We start from the raw sequence: 19,506 nt of genomic DNA, 5'->3' as shown, positions 1-19,506 counted from the left end.
CCAGCCGGCTGGTTGCTATGAAACAGCGATGACGCTCTCCGGGCACGCCGGAAGTGCCTCCCTCCCCCGGAAGTGTGTAGCCCGAAGAGGGGGGAGCGGACCCGGAAGCGTAGCGCTGCGGGGGGCGAGATGGGATGCGATGGCGGCACCATCCCCAAGCGGCACGAGTTGGTCAAGGGGCCCCGCAAAGTCGAGAAGGTGGGAGGGGGCTGCGTGAGGGCGGCGCGGGGCGCGGCCGGGGGCTGCCGGACCGGCTGCGTGAGCCTGGGCCTTGACCGCGGGCCCGCGGCCCGGGGGAGAGAGGCCCCAGGGAGGCCTGGCTAGTCCTGCCCGTCCGGCGGTGAGCCGGGCAGGGCGCTCCTGGTGCTGGCGGCCTGGGGGCGAGCGGCCTTCTGCGCGGCGCTGGGCCGCTCTGCGGGTACCGCCGCAGCGTGACTGTACCTGTGGCGCTGGTGGCGGTGGAGATAGTGGAGATCCCTTTGTCTTCTAGGGGGCTTTCTGCTGAACGCGTGGGGTTTAGGGGCCTCCTTCATCTGGGGGTGTCTGCTGGTAACACTTTCGGTGGATTGTTTGATGGTGTGACCAGACCGTTGGTGATGGTGAACGTGGCCATTTCTGCATTCCATCTCCTTGCATCCTGAGTGTTGCTTGGGCTCTCTTTGTAGGGTATTTTAGGGTAATGGATATATAGTGCCATCACACGTGTGGATAGGTGGATGAAGATGGGGAAAAGTCTCACAACAAGCGGCAGACAACTTAGGCAAATCACACTTGGTGGTGTAAAATAAGTAAATAAAATCCATTTCCTCCCCACACCTGACTATCAGAGTAGCTGTGAACCTCAGCCTTTCCTTCATGGCCTCATGTGTCATAAAATTCATGGTTTTAGACTGGTGCTTCAGGTAGCATCCTGACATCCCCAGATTTGCTTTTCTTGTTATCTTGTTCCTTACAGGGAGTGGAACTGGTAGTTAACGCAAGCAGGGTTGAGATGTAGAACTAGAGAGAAGAGGGCAGTGGAGAACATGTGAAGAGCAAAAAAGAATAAAGAAGGAAGGGGACAAGTGGAAGTGGCAAAAGATAAAAGACAAACGAGTTAGAGTTAGGAAGATAGGTCCCAAGTCACAACATGCAGAAACATGTTCAACAGATAGAGGCAGACCCTCGAAACCGGTCATGAATTTTGCTAAAAGGTTTTGCTAAAGTTGTTTTACGGAGTAGCTTTGAATGCAGAAAGTAGGTTTGGTAAGACCTGGGGATTTGATTAATGCTTCAAGTATTACTTGATTTTATGTTTAAATAATTTGCAAACATAAAAACTATTTTAAAATGGTATTTTTTTTCTTCAGGTTGACAAAAATGCTGAATTGGTGGCAAGATGGTACTACTGTGCTCTGAGTCAAGAGAAGTTATGTCGGCCAATTGTAGCCTGTGAGCTAGGCAGGTATGAATGTTTCCATAAAGACCACTATATTGAAAGGTACTAATTGTTAAATAAAAGAATGTTACGAGAATCAAACATGACTACAAAAAAATTTATGTTATAGGTTGTACAATAAAGATGCCATCATTGAATTTTTGTTGGACAAGTCAGCTGATAAAACTCCTATGGAAGCTGCATCACATATCAAGAGCATTAAGGTAAACAGGTTGTGTCTAATGTTACAGAGTGCCATGAAAGTTAAAACATGCTACAAAGCCTCAATTGGCTTGCGCTCTCACTATATACTACAAGTGTTAAAAATAACAAACCACAATGAAAAAAATCTTAGGGAATGTTATCATGGCTCAAAAATCATTCGTAAACAACTTAAGGCTTGCATTTTTATTTTTCAGAATGTAACAGAACTAAACCTTGCAGATAATCCAGCTTGGAGTGGTGACAAAGAGAGTATAAAAGGTGACAAATATGATGACATCCAGTCTGCACGCTTTATATGCCCTGTGGTGGGACTGGAAATGAATGGAAGACATAGGTCAGTAAGTTTCTGAATTTTGTTTTTAGAAGTGAGTACTATGCTAAACTGAATGTAGAGCAGGTAAAAATGTTTGAATCGATAATGTTGCAACTCGTGGACTTACTCAAGCCTTTGTGGGAAATATTTGTCCTCCTTTCAGAAGGAGGGAGTTCAGGAGGTTACTAAGTGTCCTTTCATTTCATGTTCAAGAGGAAAGATAAAAAGTTAACCCTTTCCTAAATGAATTTATATGTATCATAAAGGAGTAAAGGGCAATGTTTGCAGAGAAAAAGTGACTAAAAGTTGTTTGGGGGCTAAACCACAGGAGATTGGTATGGGCAAGCAGAGGGAGGTCAGATGAGACCTCCCTTTGTATCACATCAAGCAATTCTGCCTCTCCTTCTGTTAGAATCATGGAATAGTTTGGGTTGGAAGGGACCTTAAAGAAAATCTGGTTCCAACCCCCCTGCCATGGGCAGAGACCCCTTCCACCAGACCAGGTTTGCTCAAAGCCCCATCCACCCCGGCCTTGAACACTTCCAGGGGTGGAGCATCCACAGCTTCTCTGGGCAACCTGTTCCAGTGCCTCACCACCCTCATGGTGAAGAATTTCTTCCTTGTATCTAATCTAAAGCTACCCTCTTTCAGTTTAAAGCCATTACCCCTTGTCCTATCACTATGTGCCCTTGTGAAAAGTCCCTCTCCAGTTTTCCTGTAGGCCCCCTTCAGGTACTGGAAGGCGGTTGAAGTCCCCCATGAGGACCAGGGCTTGTGAATGTGAGGCTGCTCCTATCTTTCTATGGCCTTATCTGCACAGTCTTCCTTGTGGGGTGGCCTGTAGCAGACCCCCACTATAATGTCACCTGTCCCTGCCTTCTCTTTAATCCTGACCCATAAGCTCTTGGTCGGCTCCTCATCCATCCCCAGGGGGAGCTCCAGCCACTCCAGCTGGTCGTTGACATAGAGGGTGACATCCCCTCCTCGTCTCCCCTGCCTGTCCTTCCTAAAAAGCCTGTATCCTTCCATTCCAACACTCCAGTCAGGAACCATCCCACCACATCTCCGTGATGCCAGTAAGATCATAGCCCTGCAGGCGTGCACACTTCTCTCACTCCTCTTGTTTATTTCCCATGGTGTGTGCATTTGCGTAGAGGCATTTAAGTTGGGCCCCCGATGAAGCTGACTTACTGGCTGGAGTGGCTGGAATTCCTTTGTGCTGCTTTTCAGGAGCTCTGCTGACCTGTGATCCTTCTCCAGGCTCTGGGCGTCTGTTGCTGGCACTGGCATCAAACTGGTAGGAGTGGGATGGATTGAGGTTCCCCTCTGCCAGCAACTTTAGTTTAAAGGCCTCTTCACCAGCTTGGCAAGCCTAGGAAGTTAGGATCAGAATGGAAGTGGATTGTATGTCTATTCTAATCCTGCAATAGTATCTTATTTTTTCTTGGGCTGAGGAAGGACATTTCCTTGCATCCTGGTTTGGCCAAATTAGCAATTTCTTTTTCTGTGCATGTTAACCCTGATGAGTGAGAAGAGGCTGGGTTCACAGCTTTGATAGTTGCAAAGTATTTCTTCCTCCAGAGAGTGATTAGCCAGGAGATATTCAGGTGGAATTAAAGAGAGAACCCGAAAAGTAACCCCGTTTTTGCCAGAGCCACCTTAGTATTTTTTCATTCAGTTGAGGGTCATAGAGAGGAAAGGATTCACAGTAGATCTCAGAAAAGGGAGATCACGTGAACTGTATGCATAATTGCTTCACGTAGTCTTGGAAGAATCTTCCATGTGAACAGGAGAGACGTGGGAGAACAGACCCCGGCTAGGGTCACTTGTGACAACATTGACGGAGAGCTTGAGTCAGAGTAAGTGAAACTATTAAGTTTGGTGAGAGGTGGAACCATTCAAACAGTGTAACTCTGTAGTAAAACAGATGGTGGTGGTAATTCCAGAGAAGCCTGTTCAGACCTATAGCAAATGTACAAAAACATCTCAAGATCATCTGTTTTGCTAAGATCCCCTTCAGAGACTGTCATAAACCTATGTAAAATTATACTGAGAATGAAATAACAAAATATGTGTTGTGGTTTAATGTACCCAATATTTTTCATTCAATTCTTACATTGTGCAAATGAATACGTACCTAGTTAAGGTGCTGATACCTTGATTAGCTGCAAGATTGTGTAAAGAGAAAGTTAGCTGTGTCCTGCTAGCCCATTGCAGTATTGTTTCTGTGTTAAATCAGCACTGCAGATATGTCTTTTAGGCACAGGGTTTCTTAAAAACGATTCTATGTCTTCTTTTCTTTGAAGGTTTTGCTTCTTGAGAAACTGTGGCTGTGTGTTCTCGGAACGTGCTCTCAAAGAAATTAAATCAGAAGTTTGTCACAAGGTGAGTTTTTCTTCAGCTTTAGTAGCAGTGAGGTCACATATGACCCCCCCCAGATATAGTTATAAATGTGTGTATGTATACATGTACAATTACATTCACATCCACTATTGTAAAGTGGTTTTTTTAATCTGAATATGCAAATTGGAATGGAACTTGTAAAAGTTCTGTTTTATGATGGCCCGAGGTAATTCTATATGGCCTTCTTTAATAAAAATGTGTTTCTAATTAGTTGTAAAAAATGACTTTTTATTCTCATAGACAGTTTGGTTTTGCAACAACTACTTTAGAAATTTCATTTTTTCAAATGTTTGGTTAGAATTTCAGTTTAAAAAAGGGTGATTGGTTTTGGTTTGGGGTTTGAGGTGTTTGTTGTGTTTTGGGTTTTTTTCCCCGAATGCATGTGGTTTGTGTTTATCAGTGTCCACTCTATGTGTTTAAACGGATTACATTTTCAGGTTTTATTTTGATCCCTGTGTTTTTAAAGGACATTTGACATCATCTTTTTGTGGGCAACTCTTCTCAGAATTTTCAGCAATTACATGGATTATTGTAGAAAATACTGACTGCATTTCATTTTACAGTGCTGGTTTGATCTCATTATATAGGATTCTTTGTAGCTAGGAGCAATTATAAAAGTTGCAAATACTCTCTTTTCTCCCATCACTACTTCTGTTATCAGTGAGATTTGTGGTGATAGTTGCCACATTTAGGCAGAGTTATTTTTCAGCAAACACCCTGATATTTGATAAAACATACAGTATATTTGTATTAAACAAGACCTGTAAAGGAAAAACTTTCTTGGTAAGTTGTTGCAGGTGATGTGGAATATTGTTAGTTAGGTTTAGCCTCATATTGCTGCCTTCAGTGCTAATTTTGTTCTATGGAATACCAGTTTAGTCCTAAAGGCTCTGCTTTCCTGTTGGCAGATACTAATTTATTTTTAATGAGGTTTTTTGTTTGCATCTAAATTTTTGTTGATAGATGGATGCAACTTGATTATTAAATGCAGGAATGAGATGTTTTGTCCATGGTTTGGCCAGTCTGATAATCTTAAAAAAACCTAAATGAATCCCACGTGTTTTCTGGATTTTTTAATAATCGGTATTTATCATAGCCTCATATTTGCGTGCAACTGTTTTCACGTGCATGTGAATTCTTCACAATATTCAGAAAGATGCTTCTAGAAATAATGAAGTGGATATAATATAATGTAGACTGTCATCTTTTCATTATTGGTGCTCAAAGACAATGGTAACCAGCTGGGAGAACATGTTTTAGTCCACATTTCCTTTGATTAAGGTCAAAGAGCGATTTGGTAGATTTTTGGATATATACTGATAATGTTCTCATTCTGTATTCAGAATCAAGAAGGGGACCAGAACTTTTCTAAATAGGATCATGGGGAACTGGTTGCCGTGCTTTCTGGTAGCTAACAGTTTGTTTATATCCAGGGCGCTAATTAGCAGCATTCCCCCAGCACATTCTGTCTTTATGCAACAATGGGGCATAGAGTAAAATGAACCAGAACTAAAGAAGGAGGGGGGGAAAAAAAAAAAAATGAAGTGTTGTGTATTGTACGTATGCTAGGATTAGAAATTGTTTGTTAACAAATAGAATCCTCTTCTGGTACATGTTCTTTCAAAATGGAAAAATTTTCTGAAGTGCAGAATGTTTGAATGTTGTGGATTTCCATACATATGTTTCTACTGGTGCTAACTGCTGTATTTGAAGAATGACAATATGGGTTTTTTGAACCAAAATCCAGCCTATGGGATCCATGTGGGCCACAGCATTTTCTTTCATGGCCTTGTCACCTTCTGTCTGCCACTATGTGCCCAGTTGCCTGGCCCTGCGTCCCCCACCACATCTGTGTGTGCGGAGGCACTGTTATGTGACTTCGGAGAGTGACGTGATGAGAGTAGTTAAAAGAAAATAATCCTGTATTTGCTTGTTTACACTCTGTATTCAGTCTTTCTTTTCAGCTAGCAGAATCTGTGTTTTCACTTCATCCCGGGGACGAGGTTTATAGCATGGATGTAAACTGGAGAAGTGTCAGTCTAGGAGCTGTGTGGCAGTTCTCTTCCCCACTACTGTGAAATTTAAGAAAGCTCTTTCCAAACAAGCTATTCTTGTGCATTAATTTCACCTATGAGCCTAAACAGCAGTATTGATAGTCTGCTAAATTGTAAACAGCAATGGTTTCCCAAAGGCCTTTGTCAAACAGGTGCTGTAATGATGCAGTAAAAACATTCACCAGAGAATACAGATATCCAGCAGCCCAAGCAACAATTCTGCAGTCCTCGCCTTCATACTCATATACTTCAAACTAAATAATCTGAACTAGGTAATGAACGTAGATTTACGTGCTACAAGATGCATATTGCAAAACGTTGTGCCTCATGAAACTGTAGAAAATTACTTTCCAATGCTGAGAGCAGAGGGCTGCTTCCTTTCCAGGCCTTCTGGCTTGGCTCGTGGGAAGGCTTCCCGCTTTGTGGGAAGGCCCGCAGACAGTTGTGTCACCGCTCAGTTTGCTTCTCAGATTTTTCTGTGACAGCTCATACAAGAAATAGAGCAATCTGTTTGCTCAGTGATATGCAGATCACAAAATAAGTGTTTAGGAAAAAATTGAATGCGTATGCAGATTTTGTCTAATTCAAGGAAATGGAAAACCCCAAGCTGAAGAATTCAGCATTCCTTGGTTTGTCTCAACAGTATTTGCTGTAGTACTAGATTTGAAAGGCTTTATGGAGTCTAGGTACAGGGAGGATGGAAGTAGTGTTTCTATCAGTGTTCTCTTTCAAAAAAGCATATTTTGCCTCGTTAGAAACTTTACATGAAGAGCTGACAATATTAAATACATGTGTTTATCTGCTTTTAGGGAATCGTTAAAAAGACTGTATTGGTACTAGGGAGAGGCACAAGAATGTGAGAGGAAAGTGTCATGGATGGAGGACTTCTAGTAAGGCAACTGTAGTTAATGTGTGAGGGCTTTTTCGAAGTGACTTACCTCCCGTGGAAGTAAACTTTTCTTTCTTGCTTCACATTGTAAGTAGCAGTATACTGAAAGATTCAAGTTAAAAAATAACATTAAAATGTGAAAACTCTAAGGCAAACAAACAGTCAGACACTGTAGCAGTGTTGAGAGAGAATGAGATTGTCTCTTATTGCCTGAATGGCGAATGCTTTGAACTGTCTTGCCAAAATATAAAACTCGCTGGCCAAAGATTTTTTTGAAAGCAATGAGAATTTCTTAGTGGTGGTTTATGTTGGAGAGCAAGCTTGTTAGATGAAGTGCTTGGGGCAAATTTTGAAGCTTCTGTTTAGACTGAAAAGAGTTGAAAAAGAGCTTTGTCTAAAACAGAGCAACTTATGAATACAAATGAAACTTATAATACCTTTTTACACAGAAGCGTATTTTGTTTGAGCCATATTTTTGAGGTTTTGTACAGTAAGAAGAGAAAATTTAAACTATCCGTACTAAGTCACGTGCTGAAATGTGCAGGACAGGACTTTCCATCAGCAGGAAGAGAAACGACTTTGCTTCCAGATAATGGAGTTTGGTGATGCATGTTCTGTAGCAGAAGCCCTGAAGATCAGGAGTTTTCTGCTGCCTTCTGCTTCCTATTCTTCAGGAAGAATTATGTGTGTTATGGAAATTGCCAGCTGAAAATTTGCACTTTTGAATAGGATGTTCTCACCTATTGTTGTGTTTAATTCTCAAACAGACTACTAAAATTAAAAGAACAAGCAAGACTGTTTCTACTCACTCTTTTTGTATTTGATGGGATCTTGTAGATTGTAAGTTAGTGCTAGTCTGTGTGGTCTGTAGGTTTTGGTGGGGCCCAAAGCAATTAAACGTTTTGGAACTTCTGTTCTGACTGACTTGCTGATTCTTGCGTGGGCAATCTTTAGTGCCTGTTTCTTTGGAAGTCTGCTATTTGACAAAAATTATGCTTTTAGAAATGATGGAATAAAAGAATCACCTAGCATTGTGTAGTATCTATTTAACCTCACTTTTGGAGGGTTGAAAAAGGCACCATTGCCAATTTTTGATGTTGACTCTCCTGTCAAAGAAGTTACTATTGGTGTAATAGCATGCTAGAGGTAGTTTGGAGATGGGATAGTGGTTATTGAATCTGTGGTGGACGTCCTTCTGGGAGTTCAGGTAGTCACTCTGGAAGTTAAGGACAAGATTACATTTTAAGATGTAGTTTCTTGTATCTCTTTAAAATTTATTTTGTAGTTCTTTTCAGAGTTAACAGACTTGAATACACACTTGAAATAGCACCCTAACTATTGAAGTCTGTGCCATATAAAACACTTAGTCAAATGTTTAACTTAGATATAGAGCTATTGAACATGTGCCTCAGGCTTCTTGAAACAGAAATTATGCATACATCTTTCAGATACAGAGTTAATATGTGTGCAGGATGTTATAGAGCATAGTGTTGCCTTGGACAAGGTCACATCGACACTATATGCTCTTACATCAGCAGTTACCAAAAGTTAGTGAACATTGGTTGCTGAAATCTAAAAGTTGTGATAGTTCTACTCATGACATGATAGTGCATACAGAACTTAATGAACACTTCTTATGTATGTCGAATGCTCTCAGCTTTCACAGTTTTATTACTTAATTTTTTAACTGTTGTTAGAAGTAAAACCTTTCAAGAATATAATGTGGTTATGGTCACTCAGAATAATGTGTAAAATATCGTTTCTTAATGACTGAGCATGGGGTGGTTTAATTATGATTTTCTGGGGGGTTTATATATGTAAAATTTTGTTTAAAATACAAAAACCTTTAAGGAAGGAGGATCACACTCCAGTGATTTTCCTGGATTGACATGGGTAAAGTCATACCTAAATTATATTTTAAGAAGGTTTTTTGTGCAGATTTTTTTTTCCCAGTTTGACTGGTTCAGTTTCTACAAACCAAGCCCATGTTATATATCACCTTGCTATGGAATTTATCTTTTTAATTCAATTCAGAAGTGAGACCCAACAATTGTTTTGTGTGATGGTGACAAAAGGTGAAAGCTTGATACTGGATTTGCTGCAACGACGGTAACAAGGAATGTTCCATTCACATTTTAAAAAACAACGTGGAGTGGATGAATGCTGGCAGTGCCCTATAGTGGACTGGAGAGAAATTAATTCTGAATATCGGTATGATTAATATCATAATGAGGCCCATGAGCTTCAGTAATGGTTTTCAGAGGTATTCTCAACAAGCTCAGTGTGAACATGCTGTGTGGCTTCCCCCCCCCCCCCCCCCCCCCCCATAAAAAAGCATCTCCAGCAATATTTAGCCACCAGATAAGTCCTGAATTATACATGAAACTGAGTACAGGCCTTTGGGTTTAGTTTGTAAGTTTCTGTAAATAAATAGGGACCAGATGGTCTTTCTTTAGGTTAAAGTTCATTTGAAAGAAATTATGTTTCCAAGAAACTCGTGTGGGAAAATGAGCAGTACAGTTCCAGGAATCTGGGAATAAATTTGTAATAAGAAATTTTCATGTTCTATTGTTGGGTCATTTGTTGATTCATTTGATTTTTTTGGAAACATGCTTAATCTGTAAGTCATTTTTCCTGTAAAAACTGAGCGATATTTTGAGTGCATATTGAAGCTTACATCTAAATTGCTCCTAGACATTTATTCATAATTTGTGATCTAATCAAGTGACCTTATAAGTAACAGGATGTATTTTATTAGTTCGCTTCAGAGTTCATGCAAAATAATTGGGAGTTTATTTGGATTTATTGAAATGAAACTTTCATCTGCATTCTTGCCAAAATACTTCTAAAAGAGGACGAACGGTTTGAAATTACTTCTCACAATGCAGGTTTCTCCTAGTCTCTTTCCATCAGTAGCACCTAACTAAAGACCTTTGGAGACAGGGTGTAGAGGTTTAATCCCATGGAAGAGTTGTCATGTTGTATGAAAGACCACCACCTATATCCTCTCTCTTTCTTCATATTCCCCCAATCTTTTCGGTTGCACAAGTGAAAGGATTAATTTAGGAGTCCTAAAGAGGAAAGAGCAACTCTTGCCTGGAAAAGGGTTGGATCCTTGTTCTTTTTTTATTACTATTCCCTGGTTTTGGCTGTGTTGTGTGTTGAAAGCCACTTCCTTACTGTAGACCAGGGAGTGCTGCATGTGGTCTGCCGAGGGTTTGGGAAACGAGATGCTTGTCCTGGTTGCTGCTAGATGTTATTTCCAATTGCTGTAGACTGTTGCAAGGTTCAGGGAAGTTTTGCGTCCCTCAGGTACACTGGGATTGAAAGATGGCTTTTCACTCTGTTTTCCTTTGTTCCCTGGCCTCAACTTTCCCATGTCTCCTTGCCCTAAACTCCTACAGAGACTCAGAAACAGGGACTTAAAGGTAAGCATGCAGTGCAGGACCCCTTCTGCTGTTACTGGCACACATACCCTTTTCATTAGGAGCAAAGCCTGAGCAGTGCAAGAGTGATATTGCCATGCTACACAATGAAACTAGAGATGCAGCTGGCCATGAAAAAAACCCAAACCAAAACAAAAAAAACCAGTGAAATGGACTGTGTCTGAAACTGGTTGTCACTTGCTGGTCTACAAGCTCTGAAGTTTTAGTGTGAACTTCATTATTCAAAATAATCTGCTTCATAAGGCATACAGTAGGCATGACTTTAACTTGTGCTCTTCATATTTTATCTTTGTTCAGTCATTGCTTCCATTTTATTGTTTTCATACCAGTTAGTCCTTTTTTTGGCTGCAGATATGAGGAATATGTATTTTTCCAGTTAAAGAAGTCACTTAAAGGTTTATGAACTTCCCCTTTGTCTTCAGTAAGTTATAGATTTAGACATGTCATTTTCTTTGAGAATTAACCCATTAGCAGTTGTTGCTCTTTATCTTACTGTAATAAATAAAGACTGTTTATTTCCCTGGCAGACTGGCAGTACAGTATTGTGCTTAGCCTCATGCTGTAATGCACAGAGTGAAGTCTATGGCTAAAAATGTTGATGGTTTCTGTCAGTATTTTGAATACTTGTTTAGATGTTAGTTAAGCTCAAACATGCAGCTTCATGTTGAAGTAGTTCTCTTCCTGAAAACGCCAGTGATCTTCAATCGTGACTTCTGCCTGGTGCAGTACTTTAAGCCTGTAGCGTCTCTCTAGGCAGTCCATAACAAGTGGATATGTTGCAGGCTCAAATTTGTTGGCAAACAAATGAGGTGACTCAATAATCCACTGCAAATCCCCTAGTCCGTAGACACAAATGTCTCTGATGTAATGACCTGCAAAGACAAATTGAAGGTATCTGAAAGCAGCAGAAAGCTGAACAGAATCATTTAAAGAAATAGTTTCACTCTATAGTGTTACTAATAAAAATTACCTTTTGATTTCACATAGAGCATCATTGAAATATATCTGGAGGATAATGCTAGATTTTAAACATAAAAGCGAGGGTTTGGTTTTCGATTTTACACAAATGGATACATGTTGCCTCCAGCTGCTTCATGGACATGTTGCTCTGCTTAATATTGTGTCTTGTAGTTGGGCTTGCTGAAGTTCTGATCTGCTACTTCTATTTGAATACCCGTTTAATCATGCAGTATTTTACTGTGCTGAGTTTATACAGTTACATATTTTAAATTTTTTTTGCATTCTTTCCATATGGTCAGCACTATTCTCCTTTTTTACTATTGTTCAAATTGAAGAGATTTGACCCAATGTTGATGAAAGTATCTGACAAACCCTTGTCAAGCAAACCCCCTGCTCTTCACAGAAAACTGATCAGTCAAGTTAATGCATTGGTAATTGGAGGTTGAAATAACGGTTGTCAGTATATGGATACTGTGACGATCTTTGCAAGAATATATCAGAAGCTGTTTAGATTGGATACAGTGGAGTAATTTAGTAGGATGCCTTGCTGTTTTATTTGATACTTCCAAAATAAAATATGTATGACCACTGTGGCACGTTTAATAGCTAGTTTAAAGCACAATACGTAATTTGCAAGGAATGCTAGTCAGTGAATCAAATTTGAGTTCATGATCGAACTTCACATTACCTTTGCAGCCTTTGTGTATGGTTCCTTCTTGATCTTTCCATTTAATGGCTCTTATGTTTCCTTCCCAGTTTGCATTGGGTGTAGCCCCTGGAGCATCTTTAAAAACATAAGGTTCTGATAAGATTTCTTTCCACTTATTACAGGGAAAATTTTCACTGCTGAAGACTTTAAATGTAGCCACATTAAGTATTTATTTACAGATATTTACATCGTAGGAACAGACATAGTTCTCAGTTTTATTGCTTGTTTTATTCCTTGAGAGCATGAGCTTTTATGTAGCAAAAAAATTTACTTTTTCTTAATCAACATTTTTCTAGCCTTGTAGCTAATGGTCTGCGCCATAAGTAGTACTTTTCTGGAATCAAGCTTTGTTTCTCAGCCATCAGGAGAAGTGATTGTTTGAAAGGGCAGCATCAAGGCTGAAGAGATGGCCATATTTATGCAATGTAACTCAATTAAGTTGTTAATGTTGTTAAGCTCTGAATTGGAGCTCGCTAGCTCTCCGTGCCAGAGACCTTACAATGCTGTTGGTCCAGGGGTTATTCATAGTAGAAATAACATACATCTTACCATTTAAACGATTCAGTGTGACCCAGTAGTGTTCATCCGGACTGTACGTGTCTCTTGACCATTCAAGCAAATCTTTTGCACGTGCATCAGTCAATATAAACTCTACAAATTCTCTAGTGAGTATGTAATAAGCACTACCAAAATATATTGTCAAATTATGTGGAGGTTTAGCTTTTATACTCTTTGTTGGATACACGTATGACGTTCCAGAATGTACATATTCTCTGTAACTAACCTGTGTCCTGTGTTTCATATGAAGTGGTTGGACTACCCCGGGAGTCATATTTTTACCATTCCATTTACTTTTGATGTATTGTATAATGTCTTTGTTTGTCTTAATGGGATAATCTTGACCACATAGATTAATAACGTAATTCCACTGAATTTTGGAATGAACTAGATCTCTCATGCAATTAATATCAGCCTGTAATCTTGAAAATCCTGCATAAACAACGCTTTCTCTTTTTGAGGAAATAAAAATATTTTCAAAGCAATTAACGATGTTTTGTACAGCAGCTTTATAATCTTTTGGTGACTTTTCATCAACATGTATGCAGTAAATATTCTGAGGCATATAAATAGCTCTTAGCAGCTTTACAAACATTTCCAGCTCCTTGTGAATTGTGATAATGTATGCCAATGAGAAATTTCCTTCTTCATCTGACAGTGGTCTTGTGATAAAATGCAGAGTCTTCAAAATCATGGAGCAGTTGCACGAAGTCTGAATGCAGCTGAGTGCTTTAGGTTGATAGGTATTCTGACAAAAGTTTCCGATTTTAAAGGCGGCAGTTTTCCCCACAAAAAGAGCTGAACAAAGTTCATCCGGGTAAAAACCACACTCTGCTATATTTGCATTTAATTTTTGTTCATTTGGCTCTTCAGAAAATGTATCCTTCAGGTAGATAAAAGTGTAGATGAACATACAGACAGCAATGCACACTAAAAATCCTGATTTTGTTGCATCCAGTGGGTTCATCTTCTATTTTCCAGATAATGTCTTCTCATCATAGTTCAATTAAGCATTCAGATTATCTGAAAGGAAAAGTGAGATAAAGAGAGGGAGAGAACCTTTCTGACTTTTTTTTTTTAATAGATGACATGTTAGTCATGCATTTATAAATGTTGAGATTACTTTCTTTCCAGTACTAGGAGGGACCGTGTGTGTGCCCATGTGCACGCTCATGCTGCCGTGCATTCCAGGGAGCCACTGGAAATGGTACTTGCAGAGCCATGAAGCAGTCTTTCTAGGACAAGTAAAATTATCCAAAGAACCCAAAATGGCTTTTTACACTCTTATTACTTGAACAAGGCAGGGCCTAGCCCATCGGATAGAAGTTTCTTCTACTTTGAGGCAACGTGTGTGCCAGTAGGTGAGGCCAGTGCTGTAGCTTGGTCAAGGGAAGTAGGGAAGATGTGTGAGCACTGTGTGCTAAGGGAGAGCTGCTGCTGAGATTTCCTTAAGGCCTGGGAAACCTTAAGTTCTGCCGGAGGACCAGAATTCAGTAAATTAAATCAGCAGAAAATTTATTAAATAAACAAAAGGAAGAAACAAAATCGTAATCCGCAAAATGCAGTTTTTTATCCTTATAAAGTCAGCAAATGTTTCGAACTCTTTGAGAGAGATTTTTTTTTTTTCTCTGACATCTTTGTATTAGTGCTTTGGAAAACAGAACATGCGGGCAACACTCACTTCTTATTTTTAGCATATGTGCATATCCTGAGATAAGTACACTACTGCCAGTATTAGCATTCAGAGATAACTCTGTAATTTACATCAGCATTGGCATAGGAGTTTTTCCATTGTGATTTTTTTCTTATGTATATCTTGTTGAAAAGTCAGAAGAATGAGAGTGCAGCAGTCCTGAATCCCACAGCAATTACATGATGTCTTTATCCTTGAAGCATTTGGTATAGAACTTCCTAGAGAAAATTCCAGGGTTGGGGGAAGGGTCCATCTACTGCCATTAAGCTTAATAATTAAATTAAGAAAGATTTTATTTTAAAGAGAATTAACTTTCTCTTATTCAATGAATTTGTTTTTAACAAAATTTGTATTTCACCTGTAAATATTGCATGCTTAGCATCTGTCAACATTACAATGTATTTGTTACTACATAGGAACAGAGAACAAGTGTATTTTTATAAAGATAGTTTCTTTATAGAAATCCTATTGTGGTTAGAAGGCTCTAAGTTTTCATTAGAAAGAAGTGGAAAATACTTTTTAAATGAAAACTCGGTATACGTCTGTCTTAGAAGCTTGAAAATAAAGAGGGCGTTGTAGTTAAAGTAGAAATGAGGAATGGAATTTTAAAAGTGTTAAAAATACAGAATTTGAACCAAGAGAATGGATACTCTGTAATACCACAATTTAAAAATCTTATTAGGCTGTTGGGAAAGAATGTATTTATCTTACTGTCCTTACTGGTATGCACTGGTTTTCATGCTGGAAGAATGCCTCTTTTCCACTTAGTATTCCAGAAAGTGGAGTTGTATGTTAGGTGGAGGGTTCATCCATTTTGCTTCTGTGATCTGTCAGCAGTGCTCTTCAGTCTGCATTGGATGCATAGGCCAAAGAAAAACATTAGGAAATCAGGTCCCAGAAGAATATTTTTTTCTTCACAGCTCCTAAGGGATACATTTACTGGGTAAACAAGCATGATGTGAGTCTTTCATCCACTGGAACGAAAAACTTCAGCAAATCAAATCCACATCAACCTTTCAATATTGTGCGGAAGGGAAGAGAAAAGGAATGCCACTGAAAGGTGAAAGCCAGGATTTCCACAGTAAAAATGAAGTACACCAGTGCTGTAGCCTGCTACCAGCTGACTACCAGAGCCGAGAATGGATTTGCATCAGGGCCGTTTTGTACCCAATAGCAGAAGATAGGGAGTGTCTGTTAGGGAAGCACTGATTTTTGTGGACCTGGAGTCAGAAAAAGTGTTTTATTCTGAGTGAATAATTACAGGAGGAGCATTGAGGTTGCTCTGAATTAGTGAATGTGATGTGGTCTCTGTGGTACGTCACGGGGAAGGTTCACTCTGGACATAAGAATTACACTGAAGACACTGGGCAGTTATAGAAATATTTGGGGGCATTATACATGCGTGCAGTATAGAACATTTGTACAGAATGAGCGCGCTCATCAGGTTTTGATTTGGTTTGTTGTTTTTTTTTTTTTTTTCATCAAATACATCTTTGTGGACAGGTTGCAAAGGATAGTTCCCTAGGGAGCCAAGCTTTAATCTGTTTCATACACTTAAATTTTTATTACCCTTCGAATAATAGCTTCCAGGGACGTTTCAGGTTGTTAAAAGTGTTTACTATGGATTTTTCCTATTGAACTGCATGGCATCTAGAAACTATATTTTGTGCGGCAGCATAAAAGTACCCAAACACCCCATTATCAGGTAAGAAGAAACAATTCCTTCTCCAGTGTTAACATGTTTCTGGGGAATGACTAAATCATGAAGCCATGCCTACAAGAAGAGAATTTGACATCTTTCAGCCTCAGGGTATATTATAGAATGAAAGCATTGGCTTTCTGTTAGTCTTTTACCAGATTTAGAGCTAGAACTGCAGCTGTTAGTCCCATTGTGTATGAAATTTGCCACTTAAAAGAATCCTTTAGCCCCTATGCTGTTGTCTGCTGTCAAGGACTATGGTGCCGTATTTCCTCCTGCCCTTGAAGAGCAAGATATTGTACTGTTGAGAAGATCAACTGTCCAGGCGTAACCCAGTCTATGCCTATTTTGCCTTTTAATTTTATTATGCAGGAGTACCTTTATTGGTATTTATCGTTATCAGAACATCTCTGTGAAACTTAACCTTTTTTATGTTATGGATAGGTTTTCTAAATCCGGAGGATGAAGTTGTCTTAATTTTTAGAAGTGGCGAGAGTAGTTGTTTGACATTCTTCAGAAAACAACCTGTTTGTAGGTTTTGTGGCTGCTTTTATGGATATTACTTAACAGAAAATTGTTGTTGTAAGCCTAAGCTCCTCCATCTCAATTAAAAAGGTGAACTCTAGAGAAAAGTGCAATTATGCTTATGCCTCCAGATAAGCCTGTGAAATATCATCTCAATTCATCGAGACCCCATTAGCTATATACTTTGCTGTGCGTTTCATGGTAACAAATCGTACAGTTCACTGTTTCTTCCTACCATAGGATTTTGAACCTCTAAATATTCTATTTTGTCTGTATTCTTTGTATTTGCTTAATATAAATGTTTGGATAAAATTTAGTTCGTATGACTTCATAATTCAGTGAAGCAAATGACTTAGGAATACTTCATCTTCTAATAAAATGGTTAAAAGGCATTAACTCCTTATTTCCAAATCTTTTTATATCTGCTTTTGTCTGAAAGGTGTTTATGCAGGCATAACTCTAGACATTTTATAAGCAAGTGAATACTCAGTCCTCTAAAAACTGGATGTTAAAATCAGCGCTTTTAACTGCTGCTTACTTTGCTTTTTCCTTAAGCCTGAGTAAGTAAGCGGAGTCCGCCTCTGTGTTGTGGCACGCATCAAGTAAAAGAAAAAAATTTGTTCATCAAACCCAATTAATGCCACCTTAGAAATTTTAAATCATTCTTACTTAAAAATATTGCATCGGTATTTGCTGATAAATATTAAACAGATTTATGGAGGTTTACCTGTTCATCTTTGCTATTTTTTTCTGTTTTCCTGTTTATTTGTGAGGTTTTTTTTCCTTTGTAGTGCATTTGACCTCATAACGATTTAAAACAAATACTATGAAAGCTATTTAAGCAATTAAGTTATAGGGCTGTAGAAAAATTAAGTTGCTTGCAACAGAGCATAACAGGTATTCATAAGTATTGCGATTTTTATGGTACAAACCACACCAGTAGTAGTGACCTCCACCCTACCGTACATCTATGACAAAGTAAAAAAAAAAAAAAAAAAAAATTCTTACCCTTATTGCAAATTTCAGTATTTTTTAAAGTGAAATGGTCTTTCAGAAGTGAAAATACTTGGCACTTTACAAAAACTAAAACATATTGTGTTTTAACAAAGGAAGAGCAAAAACCTGAAGTCCTACAATCGAATTTAATCGATCTTACCTTGTACAAAATCAGCCAGGAGACGGCAGCATAATAAAAATAAATAGAGAGTCCCATTGTCCTTCAGCAGCATTCAGACAGCGTTCTTCATTCTGGTGCTTGTGGAGGGATCTCGTTGTAAGTGAAGGGGGTTAAACATTAACGTGAATGTTTTCATTTAAGACTTCCTCTGGTTTCCCGCAATGCTTAGCATATTTATTCTGCAGTAACGCTGGTTAGCTTCAGAAACGTCCTCTGCTTCACAATAATGAGAGAAAACTTGAGCTTCTCCAAATTTCTGTTGCCGCTCTTTCCGAGACAGCCTTTAAAGGACTGAAATCAGACTTTCAAATATGTAGAGTACATTGCTGATGATTATAAATAGTATTGGTTTACCTCAGAGGCTTTAACCTCTGCACTGCTAACGGAGCAGAGCGCGCTGGATGATGAGAACTGGAAAGGAAACGAGCCCTCCTCCCCCTCCCGCTCTTCTTAACCGTTTGCCTGCTGAAACTTTCCAATTTGCAGCAAGTAAGTACAGCAAAGAATTGCTTCTGGTCGTTTCTAGTAGCTGGAAGCGTAAAAGATGATAAATGAAATATCTCCTTCCGAAACGGAATGTTTACTGTGTTACTATTTTTATAAAGGTTCTTGGGGTTTTTAATAAGAGAAAAGTTAACAGTTTAAATTTACTGGAATTAGGAAGCTTTGAGGTTCTAGAAACGAGTAAGGAGGCTGGTGTGTTTTGGACACCAGATAAAAATAGCGTGTTGGTCAGAAATAACAGAGAAAAAAAACTCAAAGTAAATCAAGGCACAGCTGCAGGTATGGCAGGTACAAAATTATCATTGACTTTAACGGAAGCTCTGTAAACAGAGGCTTCTGCTTCGGCAGTATTTTTGTAGTAGGTGCTATAACTTCTGCCTGAAAGTTCACGTTCTGTGAATTAGTGTGTAGGAGACTTTCTACTCTTCCCAAGTTATCATTTACTCTTTGCCCCATCGTATGTCTGAGTGGGGTGGTAGTGTCAAAAATTGCATTCATCAGATCTTATACCAAACTTCTAATGAATAAACCTTTGGAAGAGTCTCCCTTTTAAAACATGTTTTTAGTTAACTGTTACAAGAGACAATAATACATGAGCTTGTGTGGCTGGTAAATCACCATATCACCGTTCGGTGATATGGTCCTTGGTTGAATAGGATGTCTGTTCAATCCTCTTTCTAAATACTACCCTGTTTAAAGAGGGACAGCCAGGTTGTGGTCATACATGTTCCGTAATCTGCTGGGAATTGTTTTGGAAGAGTGTTTATGTCTTTATGCGTTTCCTAGTGATGGTCGTATTTAGGAGGACTGCAGGAGTTAACTTGCTGTTTATAATTTGGAAAAGAGGTTTCAGGTTTCTCAGAAGACATTAAACTGTTAACATTGATGTAAACATTCAGATATGAAAATATATTTGCCTGTTGTTTATTTGTAT

General features: G+C 39.1%; 2 protein-coding genes across 8 annotated transcripts in view; one reads left to right on the top strand and one right to left on the bottom strand.

Moving 5' to 3' along the window:
* The first annotated feature begins 63 nt into the window (after positions 1-63).
* The window catches only part of RTF2 (replication termination factor 2), a 50,788-nt gene continuing 31,345 nt past the window's right edge, over positions 64-19,506 (top strand). For all 7 annotated transcript variants that reach the window (XR_014229689.1, XR_014229690.1, XR_014229691.1 and 4 more), the window contains exons 1-5: positions 64-198; positions 1,350-1,444; positions 1,548-1,641; positions 1,837-1,976; positions 4,262-4,340. Coding sequence is in view for 2 of the 7 variants with exons in the window: in XM_082326272.1 (XP_082182398.1) it covers positions 130-198; positions 1,350-1,444; positions 1,548-1,641; positions 1,837-1,976; positions 4,262-4,340 (477 nt within the window). In the remaining 5 variants the exon portion in view is untranslated. The remainder of the gene's footprint in view (positions 199-1,349; positions 1,445-1,547; positions 1,642-1,836; positions 1,977-4,261; positions 4,341-19,506) is intronic.
* On the bottom strand, positions 10,153-18,717 carry LOC309597160 (beta-1,3-galactosyl-O-glycosyl-glycoprotein beta-1,6-N-acetylglucosaminyltransferase 7-like). The gene is made up of 5 exons (XM_082326270.1): positions 18,048-18,717; positions 15,388-15,515; positions 12,966-13,997; positions 12,396-12,491; positions 10,153-11,619 (listed from the first exon to the last, which is right to left on the bottom strand). Exons 3-5 carry the CDS (start codon positions 13,939-13,941, stop codon positions 11,393-11,395), a joined length of 1,299 nt encoding a protein of 432 aa, XP_082182396.1. The 5' UTR covers positions 13,942-13,997; positions 15,388-15,515; positions 18,048-18,717; the 3' UTR covers positions 10,153-11,392.

Source organism: Platalea leucorodia, assembly GCF_965183815.1.
Source record: "Platalea leucorodia genome assembly, chromosome: 13".
Classification (NCBI taxonomy): Eukaryota; Metazoa; Chordata; class Aves; order Pelecaniformes; family Threskiornithidae; genus Platalea; species Platalea leucorodia.
The sequence above is the reverse complement of the archived record's forward strand: the minus strand, read 5'-3'. Positions and strand labels throughout refer to the sequence as shown.

Coding starts and splice junctions, on each gene's coding strand:
- LOC309597160 (XM_082326270.1), bottom strand. CDS start 13,941: ATGAACCCACTGGATGCAACAAAATCAGGATTTTTAGTGTGCATTGCT. Junction 12,492..12,965: donor CACACTGAATCGTTTAAATG/GTAAGATGTATG, acceptor ATGTTTTTAAAG/ATGCTCCAGGGGCTACACCC. Junction 11,620..12,395: donor CATACACAAAGGCTGCAAAG/GTAATGTGAAGT, acceptor TTGTCTTTGCAG/GTCATTACATCAGAGACATT.